The sequence below is a fragment of the Zalophus californianus genome, chromosome 11, assembly GCF_009762305.2.
Source record: "Zalophus californianus isolate mZalCal1 chromosome 11, mZalCal1.pri.v2, whole genome shotgun sequence".
Taxonomy (NCBI): domain Eukaryota; kingdom Metazoa; phylum Chordata; class Mammalia; order Carnivora; family Otariidae; genus Zalophus; species Zalophus californianus.
This window is the reverse complement of record NC_045605.1, coordinates 49,582,057-49,598,248: the sequence shown is the minus strand read 5'-3', so window position 1 is coordinate 49,598,248 and position 16,192 is coordinate 49,582,057. Positions and strand designations below refer to the sequence as shown.

The 16,192-nt window shown below is 39.4% G+C and overlaps 1 protein-coding gene across 1 annotated transcript in view; it reads left to right on the top strand.

The window, feature by feature from the left end:
• LOC113913691 (angiopoietin-related protein 5-like) overlaps window positions 1-13,885 on the top strand; it is a 75,244-nt gene extending 61,359 nt beyond the window's left edge. Inside the window, 3 exon segments of the mRNA XM_035723124.1 lie at window positions 12,961-12,991; window positions 12,993-13,407; window positions 13,409-13,885. Of these exon segments, the coding sequence (XP_035579017.1) occupies window positions 12,961-12,991; window positions 12,993-13,407; window positions 13,409-13,885 (923 nt within the window).
• Window positions 13,886-16,192: the final 2,307 nt, after the last annotated feature.

Sequence of the window (16,192 nt, the reverse complement as noted above, 5' to 3'; positions counted from 1 at the left end):
CTCCTGAAACTGTTCCAAAAAATAGAAATGGAAGGGAAACTTCCAAACTCATTTTATGAGGCCAGCATTACCTTGATCCCAAAACCAGACAAAGACCCCATCAAAAAAGAGAATTACAGACCAATATCCTTGATGAACATGGATGCAAAAATTCTCACCAAAATACTAGCCAATAGGATCCAACAGTACATTAAAAGGATTATTCACCACGACCAAGTGGGATTTATTCCTGGGCTGCAAGGCTGGTTCAACATCCGCAAATCAATCAACGTGATACAATACATTAACAAAAGAAAGAGCAAGAATCATATGATCCTCTCAATAGATGCAGAAAAAGCATTTGACAAAGTACAACATCCTTTCTTGATCAAAACTCTTCAGAGTATAGGGATAGAGGGTACATACCTCAATATCATAAAAGCCATCTACAAAAAACCTACAGCGAATATCATTCTCAATGGGGAAAGGCTGAGAGCTTTTCCCCTAAGGTCAGGAACGCGGCAGGGATGTCCACTCTCACCACTGCTATTCAACATAGTATTAGAAGTCCTAGCCACAGCAATCAGACAACAAAAAGAAATCAAAGGCATCCAAATCGGCAAAGAGGAAGTCAAACTCTCACTCTTTGCAGATGATATGATACTATAGGTGGAAAACCCAAAAGACTCCACCCCAAAACTGCTAGAACTCATACAGGAATTCAGTAAAGTAGCAGGATATAAAATCAATGCACAGAAATCAGTGGCATTCCTATACACCAACAACAAGACAGAAGAGAGACAAATCAAGGAGTCTATCCCATTTACAATTGCACCCAAAACCATTAGATACCTAGGAATAAATCTAACCAAAGAGGCAAAGGTTCTGTACTCAGAAAACTATAAAATACTCAGGAAAGAAATTGAAGAAGACACAAAGAAATGGAAAAACGTTCCATGCTCATGGATTGGGAGAATCAACATTGTGAAGATGTCAATGCTACCTAGAGCAATCTACACATTCAATGCAATCCCCATCAAAATACCATCCACTTTTTTCAAAGAAATGGAACAAATAATCCTAAAATTTGTATGGAACCAGAAGAGACCCAGAATAGCCAGAGGAATACTGAAAAAGAAAAGCAAAGCTGGCGGCATCACAATTCCGGACTTCCAGCTCTATTACAAAGCTGTCATCATCAAGACAGTATGGTACTGGCACAAAAACAGACACATAGATCAATGGAACAGAATCGAGAGCCCAGAAATGGACCCTCAACTCTATGGTCAACTTATTTTTGACAAAGCAGGAAAGAATGTCCAATGGCAAAAAGACCGTCTCTTCAACAAATGGTGTTGGGAAAATTGGACAGCCACATGCAGAAGAATGAAACTGGACCATTTCCTTACACCACACACAAAAATAGACTCCAAATGGTTGAAAGACCTAAACGTGAGACAGGAGTCCATCCAAATCCTAAAGGAGAACACAGGTAGCAACCTTTTCGACCTTAGCCGCAGCAACTTCTTCCTAGAAACATCGCCAAAGGCACGGGAAGCCAGGGCAAAAATGAACTATTGGGATTTCATCAAGATAAAAAGCTTCTGCAGAGCAAAAGAAACAGTCCACAAAACCAAAAGACAACCGACAGAATGGGAGAAAATATTTGCAAATGACATATCAGATAAAGGGCTAGTATCCAAAATCTATAAAGAACTTATCAAACTCAACACCCAAAGAACAAATAATCCAATCAAGAAATGGGCAGAAGACATGAACAGACATTTCTCCAAAGAAGACATCCAAATGGCCAACAGGCACATGAAAAAGTGCTCAACATCGCTTGTCATCAGGGAAATCCAAATCAAAACCTCAATGAGATACCACCTCACACCCGTCAGAATGGCTAAAATTAACAAGTCAGGGAACGACAGATGTTGGCGGGGATGTGGAGAAAGGGGAACCCTCCTACACTGTTGGTGGGAATGCAAGCTGGTGCAACCCCTCTGGAAAACAGTATGGAGGTTCCTCAAACAGTTGAAATTAGAGCTACCGTTCGATCCAGCAATTGCACTACTGGGTATTTACCACAAAGATACAAATGTAGGGACCCGAAGGGGTACGTGTACCCCAATGTTTATAGCAGCAATGTCCACCATAGCCAAACTGTGGAAAGAGCCAAGATGCCCATCGACAGATGAATGGATAAAGAAGAAGTGGTATATATACACAATGGAATATTATGCAGCCATCAAAAGGAATGAGATCTTGCCATTTGCAACGACGTGGATGGAACTGGAGGGTGTTATGCTGAGTGAAATAAGTCAATCAGAGAAAGACATGTATCACATGACCTCACTGATATGAGGAATTCTTAATCTCAGGAAAGAAACTGAGTGTTACTGGAGTGGTTGGGGGTGGGAGGGATGGGGTGGCTGGGTGATAGACATTGGGGAGGGTATGTGCTACGGTGAGCGCTGTGAATTGTGCAAGACTGTTGAATCACAGATCTGTACTTCTGAAACAAATAATGCAACATATTTTAAGAAAAAAGAAAAAGAAGAAGATAACAGGAGAGGAAGAAAAGGGGAGTATGTCAGAGGGGGAGACGAACCATGAGAGATGATGGACTCTGAAAAACAAACTGAGGGTTCTAGAGGGGAGGGGGGTAGGGGGATGGGTTAGCCTGGTGATGGGCATTGAGGAGGGCACGTTCTGCATGGAGCACTGGGTGTTATGAACAAACAATGAATCATGGAACACTGCACCAAAAACTAATGATGTAATATATGGTGATTAACATAACAAATTAAAAAAAAAATTAAGTAAAAAAAAACTGCTCTGCAAAGGGAGGTGCTAAAGCAATAGTTGCTTAAATTTTTTAAATGAATCAATGAATGAACAGCAGCACCAATCAAACAATCTTTCAGGCCAAACACTTCAAACCTAGATTCTTCTCTGCTATTCAGTTGTCACAGTCACAGATTCCACTGTTAGATCTGTTCTAATGATTTACTCCTCTCCTTCTCCATGGCAAATGCAGATATTTTTTTCTACAGGCTAGTGCCACCTTAATACCCTCCTATGATACCCCACAGCCTTCAGCAGAAAGTCTTGATGCCTGGTCATGCCATACGAGACCATGCCTGCTCTGTGTCTACCTAAGCCCCAAATTCTACCATTCCCACAAACAGAGCCTACAGTCCACTCATATGGACCCATTCAAGCCTCCAAAGCAGACCATCGATTTCTGTATTACTTCTTTGTTTTTGCATGTCTTTCTTCACTTAGAAACTCCTCATTCTTCTCTGCCTGGATAAAAAAGTAAAACCATAAAAAAAAAAATTTAGCTCAACTGTTCACCTTCCCTGGAAAGGCTCAACTAATTCTTATCCTCTTAGACCGGGCTAGAGACATAGTCCCCCTCCCACTTCCCTTAACTCTCAGTGCATCCTTCTAGGTCCAGGTCACTGCAACTGCTGACTTACTGTCTTTACCAGTAAACTAAGAAATTTTCCAAGGAAGAGACCATGGCACCTACTACAAGCCTACTTCATGTGATTCTGACAAACTACCAGCTGTATCTATGATATAACTCAATACTTACCTCACATCGATTTGTTTAAAATATATTTAATTTGAAGGATGTAAATGTAGTTTTTCTTAAATTAGTATCACATGGAAAATATTGTAATGAGAAATGAAATTTGAGAATTAAAAATCAGTCATTTTATCAGGAACATGTCTTTTTTTAAGATTCATTTATTTATTTATTTGAGAGCAAGAATGAGAGAGAGAGAGAGAGAGTATATGAGAGGGGGAAGGGTTAAAGGGAGAAGCAGGCTCCTTGCTCAGCAGGGAGCCCAATGCAGGACTCGATCCCGGGACTCCAGGATCATGACCTGAGCCAAAGGCAGTCGCTTAACCAACTGAGCCACGCAGGCGCCCCAGAAACATATCTTGTAAGGGGACTTTTGCAGAATGTACATAATCTAAATACAGTGCCAGAAAAGGGGAACCAAAGATGACCAAGACAAGACTCCTACAATTAAAGCCTTGGCAAGCTGCATTTATAATTAACTAAAAACACAACAAAATCATCAGTGTTGATCAATACTCTTCTGGCATGTGATCAAAAGCAATTTTTGCACTGAGCCCTGGAAATTTAAACAAACATATTTTCTCCCTATTTTTTTTATGATCATGAATCCTGCTTGATTAAAAATCTCTACAAGATTCTTTCATTCACTCATTAACTCATTCATTTAATAAATATTTCCTGACCATGTCCCACATCAGGCATTTTGCCAAGAACAGATGGTACAAAAATATAAGATAAATACTTTTCCTTAGGGGAGGCATTTTTAATGAAAACAGATAAATACAACTAACACCTAAAAAAAGGAAACAACTTTGCATGGGGATCATGAAAGGCTTCTCAATGAAGATAACATTTAACTTCAGTCTTGAGGAAGGAGTTAGTTTACCAGAAGTTTTATTGTTTGAGGCGATGATAGAGATGAATATGGAATTGGTTTTTACGGTGCATGCTAACCAATATGAGCCTCTAGCTGTGTGACACAGTTAACAACATGTGAGGGGGACGACTTTCCTAGAAACAGGTGTTCTGGCATTTTCCTAACTGGAATAGCTTAGATGACTTTCCCAGGCACTTGAATTTAAAGAAAAGTTCTCCCAATATAGAATCTTCAGGAGTGCTGTGTCAAATTATTCATTTTTGGTATTTTAGACATATTGACTAAAGGATTTTCAACAAGCTTTTGTATATGTATGGGCAACACTCAACAAATTATTTTTCTATGCCATAAAATTTTTCACTTGAGAATAAATTTATCATCTCCAGATTTTGCTAACATGGGCTTCTTGGTGCCTTACAAACAGTAAAAAGTAGGGATTCATGGAAAAGAAAAACTTTCACAATACTTTCAAAAAGTACAAAACACTTAATCAATAGTCAACATATTTGAGTGGAGCAAGATGGCAGAGGGGTAGGAGACCTGGATTTCGCCCGGTCTCAGGAATTCAACTGGATAGCGATCAAACCATTCTGAACACCTACGAACTCAACAGGAGATCAAAGGAAAGAATAGAAACAACTCTCTGAACAAAAAAGCGACCACTTTCTGGAAGGTAGGACATGCGGAGAAGTGAATCCGAGGCGATATTCGGGAGGATAGATGGCGGGGGAGGGGGCCTCTATCGGCCGCTTCTGGCAAGTGATAGAGCCATGGAGCACAAAATCGGAACTTTTGAAAGTCGGCGCAGCTGAGGGACGTCGCTCCAGTGGCTAAGCTAGGGGTGGAACCCTCGCGGGACACTGTGGTCTCAGGACCCTCGGGGGTCACAGAAAGAACGGGGGGGGCGTGCTGAGTGCAGCAGAGCTCCCAGGTATCAGAGCAGGGAAGCCGGCTGCAGAGACGGAGCCGAGGCTTAGGCTCTTAGCTCGGGGTTTGCCATAAACTGTGATCGATGACAGTCGGGCCACTGCTCCTCCAGGGGTGACCCAACAAGCGGCAGATCCGGGGAGACTCCTCTTCCTCCCCCAGGAGGAGCGGCACAGGAGCACACCGCAGGGATCTGCTGGGTTTGGAGACTCACGGAGTCGTGTGCCATAGACAGAAACGCTCGGTCACAGGCCAGGGGAGCAGGGAGTGCAGCCAGAGACCAGGGAGATGGGAGTGACTGACTGCTTTTCTCTGTGGGCGCACTGAGCAGCGGGGCTCCGAGTTCTTGGCTCCTCCAGGGCAGAGACTGGGAAGCCGCCATTTTCACTCTCGTCCTCCAACGGTGTACGGAAAGCTTGCAGGGAAAAAAAGCTTCTGAGAGCAAACCCGAGCATATTACTCAGCCTGGACCGGCAAGGGCGGGGCAATTCCGCCTCCCGCAAAGACATTTGGGAACCATGGCAACAGGCCCCATCCCCAGAAAATCAGCAAGAACAGCCAGCCAAGACCAAATTTATCGACCAATGAGAACGGGAAAACTCCAGTGCTAGGGGAATACTGCACATTGAAATCATGGCTTTTTTACCATGATTCATTAGTCTTTCAAAGTTAATTTTTTTAACTGTTTTTCTTTTAATTTTTCTTTTTCCCTTTTTCAACCAACATCTTATCAATCCCTTTTTTAAAAAAAAATTTTTATTTTTCATTTTTAGTCATATTCTATCCCTTCATAGTACTTACCCTTATTTTTGGCATACATACACACACACACACACACACACACACACACACACACACATATATAAGTTGTTCTCTCTTTAAAATTTTGAGATACAGTAAGTCGGAGGGGGAGATGAACCATGAGAGACGATAGACTGTGAAAAACAAACTGAGGGTTCTAGAGGGGAGGGGGGGTGGGGGGATGGGTTAGCCTGGTGATGGGTATTAAAGAGGGCACATTCTGCATAGAGCACTGGGTGTTATGCACAAACAAGGAATCATGGAACACTACATCAAAAACTAATGATGTAATGTATGGTGATTAACATAACAATAAAAACTTTTAAAAAAGTTTTTGAGATACAGTTTCTTCTAACATATCAAAGTATACCCTAAATCTCTAGTGTCCATGGCTTTGTTCCAATCTCCTGCCTGATTACATTCTCTCCCCCTTTTGTATCTTTCTTTCCTTTTCTTTTAATTCTCTTCATTATTTTGTCAAACACCTTCTTATCAATTCCTTTTTTAAAATTTTTTTTAAAATTTCCATCTTTACAGTCATATTCCATCCCTTCATCATATCAAACCTTATTTTGTACGTATATAAGTCTTTCTTTTTTAAAGTTTTAGTAGGCACTTTCTTCTAAAAGACCAAAATACACCAAAAATCTAGTGTGTGGCACTAATCTATACGCCAGCCTGATCATATATGATCATATTCTGATTTTATTGTTTGGTTGGTTTTTTTTTTTTTAATCTTTTTCTTCTTCTCTTTCTTTTTTCTTTCTTTCCCTTTCTTTTCCACTGGTTTCGGGTCTTTTCTGATTTGTTTAGAGTATATTTTCTGGGGATGTTCTTAACCTGTTAGCATTTTGTTCTCTCATTCATCTATTCTCCTCTGGACAAAATGACAAGACAAAAAAAAAATCACCTCAAAAAAAAGAACAAGAGGTACTACCGTCTGCCAGGGACCTACTCAATATGGACATTAGTGCGATATTGGACCGAGAGTTCAGAATCATGATTTTAAAGATACTAGCTGGGCTTTAAAAAAGCATGGAAGTCGGGGCGCCTGGGTGGCTCAGTTGGTTAAGCAACTGCCTTCGGCTCAGGTCATGATCCTGGAGTCCCTGGATCGAGTCCTGCATCGGGCTCCCTGCTCAGCAGGGAGTCTGCTTCTCCCTCTGACCCTCCCCCCATCTCATGTGCTTTCTCTCTCATTCTCTCTGTCTCTAAAATAAATAAATAAAATCTTTAAAAAATAAATAAATAAATAAATAAAGCATGGAAGTTATTAGAGAAACCCTTTCTGGAGAAATAAAAGAACTAAAATCTAAACAAGTCGAAATCAAAAAGGCTATTAATGAGGTGCAATCAAATATGCGGACATTAACTACTACGATAAATGAAGCAGAAGAGAGAATCAGCGATATAGAAGACCAAATGATGGAAAATAAAGAAGCTGAGAAAAAGAGAGATAAACAACTACTAGATCATGAGGGCAGAATTCAAGAGATAAGCAATACAATACGACGAAACAACATTAGAATAATTGGGATCCCAAGAAGAAGAAGAAAGAGAGAGAGGGGCAGAAGGCATATTGGAGCAACTTATAGTGGAGAACTTCCCTAATTTGGGGAAGGAAACAGGCATCAAAATCCAGGAGGCACAGAGAACCCCTCTCAAAATCAATAAAAATAGGTCAACACCCCAACATGTAATAGTAAAACTATGAGTCTCAGACACAAAGAGAAAATCTTGAAAGCAGCTCAGGAGAAGAGATATGTAACCTATAATGGTAGAAACATTAGATTGGCAACAGACCTATCCACAGAGACCTGGCAGGCCAGAAAGGACTGGCATGAGATCTTCAGAGCACTAAACGAGGAAAATATGCAGTCAAGAATACTATATCCAGGTGGGCTGTCATTGAAAATAGAAGGAGAGATAAAAAGCTTCCAGGACAAACAAAAACTAAATGAATTTGCAAATACGAAACCAGCCCTCCAAGAAATATTGAAAGGGGTCCTCTAAGCAAAGAGAGAGCCTAAAAGCAGCATAGACCAGAAAGGAACACAGACAACATACAGTAACAGTCACCTTACAGGCAATAAAATGGCACTAAATTTGTATCTTTCAATAGTTACTCTGAATGTAAATGGGCTAAATGCCCCAATCAAAAGACACAGGCTATCAGATTGGATTAAAAAACAAGACCCATTGATATGCTGTCTGAAAGAGACTCATTTTAGACCCAAAGACAGCCCCACATTGAAAGTGAGGGGGTGGAAAACTATTTACCATGCTAATGGACACCGAAAGAAAGCTGGGCTGACAATCCTTATATCAGACAAATTAGATATTAAAACAAAGGTCGTAATAAGAGATGAAGAAGGACACTATATCCTACTTAAAGAGTCTATCCAACAAGAAGATCTAACAATTGTAAATATCTATACTCCTAACATGGGAACAGCCAATTTTATAAGGCAATTAATAACAAAAGCAAAGAAACACATTGACAACAATACAATAATAGTGGGGGACTTTAATACCCCCCTGACTGAAATGGACAGATCATCTAAGCAAAAGATCAACAAGGAAATAAAGACTTTAAATGACACACTGGACCAAATGGACTTCACAGACATATTCAGAACATTCCATCCCAAAGCAAGAGAATACACATTCTTCTCTAGTGCCCATGGAACATTCTCCAGAATACATCACATCCTAGATCACAAATCAGGTCTCAAATGGTACCAAAAGATTGGGATTATTCCCTGCATATTTTCAGACCACAACGCTTTGAAACTAGAACTCAATCACAAGACGAAAATCAGAAAGAACTCAAATACATGGAGGCTAAAGAGTATCCTACTAAAGAATGAATGGGTCAACCAGGAAATTAAAGAATTAAAAAATTCATGGAAACCAATGAAATTGAAAACACAACTGTTCAAAATCTTTGGGATGCAGCAAAGGCAGGCCTGAGAGGAAAGTATATAACAAAACAAGCCTTTCTCAAGAAACAAGAAAGGTCTCAAAGACACAATCTAACCCTACACATAAAGGAGCTAGAGAAAAAACAGCAAGTAGAGCCTAAACACAACAGGAGAAGAGAAATAATAAAGATCAGAGCAGAAATCAATGAAATAGAAACAAAAAGAACAGTAGAACAGATCAACGAAACTAGGAGCTGGTTCTTTGAAAGAATTAAGAAGATTGATAAACCCCTAGCCAGACTGATCCAAAAGAAAAGAGAAATGACCCAAATCAACAAAATCATGCATGAAAGAGGAGAGATCACAACCAAGACCAAAGACATACAAACAATTATAAGAACAGATTATGAGCAACTCTATGCCAGCAAATTAGATAACCTGGAAGAAATGGATGCATTCTGAGAGATGTATCAACTACCAAAATTGAACCAGGAAGAACTAGATAACCTGAACAGACCTATAACCACTAAGGAAATTGAAGCAGTCATCAAAAATCTCCCAACAAACAAAAGCCCAGGGCCAGATGGCTTCCCAGGGGAATTCTACCAGACATTTAAAGAAGAATTAATACCTATTCTCCTGAAACTGTTCCAAAAAACAGAAATGGAAAGAAAACTTCCAAACTCATTTTAGGAGGCCACCATTACCTTGATCCCCAAACCAGACAAAGACCCCACCAAAAAGGAGAATGACAGACCAATATCCTTGATGAACATGGATGCAAAAATTCTCAACAAAATCCTAGCCAATAGGATCCAACAGTACATTAAAAGGATTATTCACCATGACCAAGTGGGATTTATCCCTGGGCTGCAAGGTTGGTTCAACATCTGTAAATCAATCAACGTGATACAATACATTAACAAAAGAAAGAACAAGAATCATATGATCCTCTCAATAGATGCAGAAAAGGATTTGACCAAGTACAGCATCCTTTCTTGATCAAAACTCTTTAGAGTATAGGGATAGAGGGTACATACCTCAATATCATAAAAGCCATCTATGAAAAACCTACAGTGAATATCATTCTCAATGGGGAAAAACTGAGAGCTTTCCCCCTAAGGTCAGGAACATGACAGGGATGTCCACTATCACCACTCCTATTCAACATAGTGTTAGAAGTCCTAGCCACAGCAATCAGACAACAAAAAGAAATTAAAGCCATCCAAATCGGCAAAGAGGAAGTCAAACTCCCACTCTTTGCAGATGATATGATACTGTATGTGGAAAACCCAAAAGACTCCACCCCATACTGCTAGAACTCATACAGGAATTCAGTAAAGTGGCAGGATATAAAATCAGTGCACAGAAATCAGTGGCATTCCTATACACCAACAACAAGACAGAAAAGAGACAAATTAAGGAGTCAATCCCATTTACAACTGCACCCAAAACCATAAGATACCTAGAAATAAATCTAACCAAAGAGGCAAAGGATCTGTACTCAGAAAAGTATAAAATACTCATGAAAGAAATTGAGGAAGACACAAAGAAATGGGAAAATGTTCCATGCTCATGGATTGGAAGAACAAACATTGTGAAGATGTCAATGCTACCTAGAGCAATCTATACATACAATGCAATCCCCATCAAAATACCATCCACTTTTTTCAAAGAAATGGAACAAATAATCCTAAAATTTGTATGGAACCAGAAAAGACCCCGAGTAGCCAGAGGAATGTTGAAAAAGAAAAGCAAAGCTGGAGGCATCACAATTCCAGACTTCCAGTTCTATTACAAAGTTGTCATCATCAAGACAGTATGGTACTGGCACAAAAACAGACACATAGATCAATGGAACAGAATAGAGAGCCCAGAAATGGACCCACAACTCTATGATCAACTAATCTTTGACTAAGCAGGAAAGAATGTCCAATGGGAAAAAGACAGTCTCTTCAACAAATGGTATTGGGAAAATTGGACAGCCACATGCAGAAGAATGAAACTGGACCATTTCCTTACACCACACACAAAAATAGACTCCAAATGGTTGAAAGACCTCGATGTGAGACAGGAGTCCATCAAAATCCTAAAGGAGAACATAGTCAGCAACCTCTTCGACCTCAGCCGCAGCAACTTCTTCCTAGAAACATCGCCAAAGGCAAGGGAAGCAAGGGCAAAAATGAACTATTGGGATTTCATCAAGATGAAAAGCTTTTGCACAGAAAAAGAAACAGTCCACAAAACCAAGACAACCAACAGAATGGGAGAAAATATTTACAAATGACATATCAGATAAAGGGCTAGTATCCAAAATCTATAAAGAACTTCTCCAAACTCAACACCCAAAGAACAAATGATCCAATCAAGAAATGGGCAGAAGACATGAACAGACATTTTTCCAAAGAAGACATCCAAATGGCCAACAGACACATGAAGAAGTGCTCAACATCGCTCGGCATCAGGGAAATCCAAATCAAAACCTCAGTGAGATACCACCTCACACCCGTCAGAATGGCTAAAATTAGTAAGTCAGGAAATGACAGATGTTGGCGGGGATGTGGAGAAAGGGGCACCCTCCTACACTGCTGGTGGGAATGCAAGCTGGTACAGCCACTCTGGAAAACAGTATGGAGTTTCCTTAAAAAGTTGAAAATAGAGCTACCATACGATCCAGCAATTACACATCCGGGATCTTTACCACAAAGATACAAATGTAGGGATCTGAAGGGGTACGTGCACCCCAATGTTTATAGCAGCAATGTCCACAATAGCCAAACTGTGGAAAGAGCCAAGATGCCCATCGACAGATGAATGGATAAAGAAGAGGTGGTATATATACACAATGGAATATTATGCAGCCATCAAAAGGAATGTCATCTTGCCATTTGCAAAGACGTGGATGGAACTGGAGGGTGTTATGCTGAGTGAAATAAGTCAATCAGAGAAAGACATGTATCATATGACCTCACTGATATGAGGAATTCTTAATCTCAGGAAACAAACTGAGGGTTGCTGGAGTGGGGGTGGGGTTGAAGGGATGCGGTAGCTGGGTGATAGACATTGGGGAGCGTATGTGCTATGGTGAGCCCTGTGAATTGTGCAAGACTGTTGAATCACAGATCTGTACCTCTGAAACAAATAATGCAATATATGCTAAGAAAAAAAAAGAAGAAGAAGATAGCAGGTAGGGATGAATGAAGGGTGGGAATCGGAGGGGGAGAGGAACCATGAGAGAGGATAGACTCTGAAAAACAAACTAGAGAGTTCTAGAGGGGAGTGGGTGGGGGGATGGGTTAGCCTGGTGATGGGTATTAAAGAGGGCACGTTCTGCATGGAGCACTGGGTGTTATGCACAAACAATGAATCATGGAACATTACATTAAAAACTAATACAATGTATGGTGATTAACATAACAATAAAAAATTTAAAGATAAAAAATATACAGCATTAATAGAACAAACTAAGAGAAACTTTTTGAAAATTAACTTGCATGATATGGATTATTGCCTTTTTCTTTCTTATATGGTAAGAATTGAGGACTTCTGGACCTCCTGCTTTTGTATCTCTCTTCTTATGAAGTCAGAATTAATATTCAGAATGTTGTCTCTCTGTTACATGAGATTAAATTATTTGGGGGGTCATCTAAACTATTGGAAAGCATAGTTTCATTAAGAAGTGTTAAGACAGTTATATTCTTGGTTAAACAAAAATTATACTAACTGGAGTATTTAGATTGAGATATTATTGTGTCTACATATTTATCCAAAATCATGTAAAATTCATGATTTTTCACTCTATTTTCTCTAACAATCTAACATTTAGCCAACACTTTTTATTATGATTTAAGGAAATTTGCAAAATTCTGTTGTTTCCTACACCTGATACCAAAAAGCTGCTAAGAAATATGATGGACGAGCAACAAACTTCCTTGGATTATTTATCCAATCAGGTTAACGAGCTCATGAACCGGGTTCTCCTTCTGACCACAGAAGTTTTCAGAAGGCACCTGGATCCTTTTCCCCACAGGCCGGTTCAGTCACATGGTTTAGATTGTACTGATATTAAAGGTACCATTGGCTCTGTCACCAAAACACCAAGTGGTTTATATATAATCTACCCAGAAGGATCTAGTTACCCGTTTGAGGTAATGTGTGACATGGATTACCGAGGAGGTGGATGGACCATGATACAGAAGAGGGTTGACGGGGTCATTGATTTCCAAAGGCTGTGGTGTGATTATCTGGACGGACTTGGCGACCTTTTAGGCGAATTTTGGCTAGGACTAAAAAAGATTTTTTTATATAGTAAATCAGAAAAATACCAGTTTTATGCTGTATATTGCATTGGAATCTGAAGATGACACATTTGCTTATGCATCATATGATAACTTTTGGCTAGAAGATGAAAAAAGATTTTTTAAGATGCACTTAGGACAGTATTCAGGAAATGCTGGTGATGCTTTCCGGGGCTTCAGAAAAGAAGAAAACCAAAACGCAATGCCTTTCAGCACATCAGATGTGGATAATGATGGGTGTCGCCCCGCATGCCTAGTCCGGGGTCAGTCCATGAAAAGCTGTAGTCACCTGAGTAACAACACAGGCTGGTGGTTCAACCAGTGTGGTCTAGTGAACCTAAACGGCATTCATCACTTCCCTGGAAAATTGCTTGCAACTGGAATCCAGTGGGGCACATGGACCAAAAACAACTCACCTATCAGGATTAAATCTGTTTCAATGAAGATTAGAAGTATTTACAATCCATATTTTAAGTAATCTCCTTTTAAATTGCAGTGTGCATTCCAGAGTTATTTTTGATAATATGGAAGGGATTTTACATAGTTTCTCTTTTTACTCTTTCAAACCTTTTAGCCAAAATTTAACTATAGATGACATCTAGGTGTTGTTTAATTAGAAATCTTTTGTAGAATTTTATAAAACATGGCTCAATGTATGCTTTTACTACTAAGCACATTAACAATATGTAATAAAATTTGTTTTAAGTAAAAAAAAAAGTCAACATATTTTATTTTTTTATGTTATGTTAGTCACCATATAGTACATCATTAGTTTTTGATGTAGTGTTCCATGATTCATTGTTTGCATATAACACCCAGTGCTCCATGCAATATGTGCCCTCCTTAATACCCATCCCCGGGCTAATCCACCCTCCAACCCCCCTCCCCTCTGAAACCCTCAGTTTGCTTCCTGTAGTCCATAGTCTCTCATGGTTCATCTCCCCCTTTGATTTCCCCCGCTGCATTTTTCCCTTCCTTCTCCTAATGTCCTCCATGCTATTTCTTATGTTCCACTTATAAGTGAAACCATATGATAATTGCCTTCCTCTGCTTGACTTATTTCAGTTAGCATAATCCCCTCCAGTTCCATCCATTCCTTGTTAGGACAAATAAGGAGGAAGACTTTTGCAATACACCAATTTTGTTTATCTTTTCTCCTAAATTTGATTTTCCTAATCATATATGAATAGAATCACACTGTGGAAAATTGGGAGAAAAAGACAGAAAAAAATAACAATGATCATAATCGCTGTCACTTACTAAACACTTTGTGCATTGGGCTTCACATACATTACTTCATCTAATCCTCACCACAACTCTATGAGGTAAGGTAATATTATCATTATCCTTTTATAATAAGTGAAAAGAGGCTTAAGGAGACCTAGAGATACCAGCCAAGGATAGCGCCAGTTAACAAACTTAAAATATCTGACTTCAGAACCCTCACATTTACTCATCTTCTACAAGGCAGCCAGCACTTCATCTAGTTGCAGGTTTCCCCCTTTTTAATTAATTAATTATTTTTTATAAAATATTTATTTATTGAGAGATACAGAAAGAGAGCACATGTGTGAGCATGCACACACAAGCAAGTGTGTGGGGAAGAGGGGCGGGGGACGGGGTGGAGAGAAGGGATTTTTCAGCAGACTCCCTGCTGAACCAGGAGCCTAAAGTAGGGCTCAGTCTCAGGACCCTGAGATCGTGACCACAGCCCAAATCAAGAATCCCACGTTCAACCAACTGAGCCACCCAGGCATCCCATCTTAACTAATTTATTAACTTACTTAAATATTTCATTACATGGTTATACCAGGCACTATATTAGATACTGGAAGTACAGAGGTAAGGACAGTCTTGGCCATCACTGAATTTTTATCCTAGCAGAAGTGGTGGACATTTTATAAGTAATTACAAATGTGATGTGTATAATAAAGGAAAAGTCGTTTGAAAGCTTGTAATAAGAGGGACCAAATGTAGCCTGGTGGACCACAGAATGCTTCCCTAAGTTATCTATCTGTGTAATTACATATGTATAGTTGAGTGTGCTATTTCTGAGTTTTCAATGTTACCTTGTTCATTTAACACTATATTCTAAGCATTTATAAGTAATTAAGTGTGATTTGTTTTAACTACTTACATAATATTTAGATTTAGGAATGCATCCATTAACCATTTTCTATTATTGGATATTTCAGTAGTTTCCTATTTTTCTTTGTTATAAACAATAATATAGTTAACATTCTTGGGCATAAAGCTTTTTCTATATGTCTAATTATCTAAGGATAATTTTCTTAGGAAAAAGAATCCCCAAATTAGAAGGCTACAGATACCTAGAGTATTACAGGATCTCAAAAATACACTTGCTGAATAAGTGAATACAGACATGAATGGAAAAACAGAAAATTATCACCATTTCAGTATGAAACTGATGTATGGTTGTTCTGAAGGGTAAAAATGAGTTTCTAAACAGTTCTTATAACTCAAGTTCAAATTGTCTTTATTGACAGCAAAACTAAAAAGCAGTTAGCACCTTCATCAAGTACACTTCTATTTGTAATTTTTGTACAAAACTTTGCATTCCTTCATTAGCATGAAATGAAAACCTCCCTTTTTTTTTTTAAAGAGAGAGTGCACACACATGCATGCATGAGTGGGGGGAGGGGGGAGGCAGAGAGAATCTTAAGAAGGCTCCATGCTCAGTGCAGACCCTGATGCAGGGCTTGATCTCACGACCCTGAGATCATGACCTGAGCTGAAATCAAGAATCAGATGCTTCACAGACTGA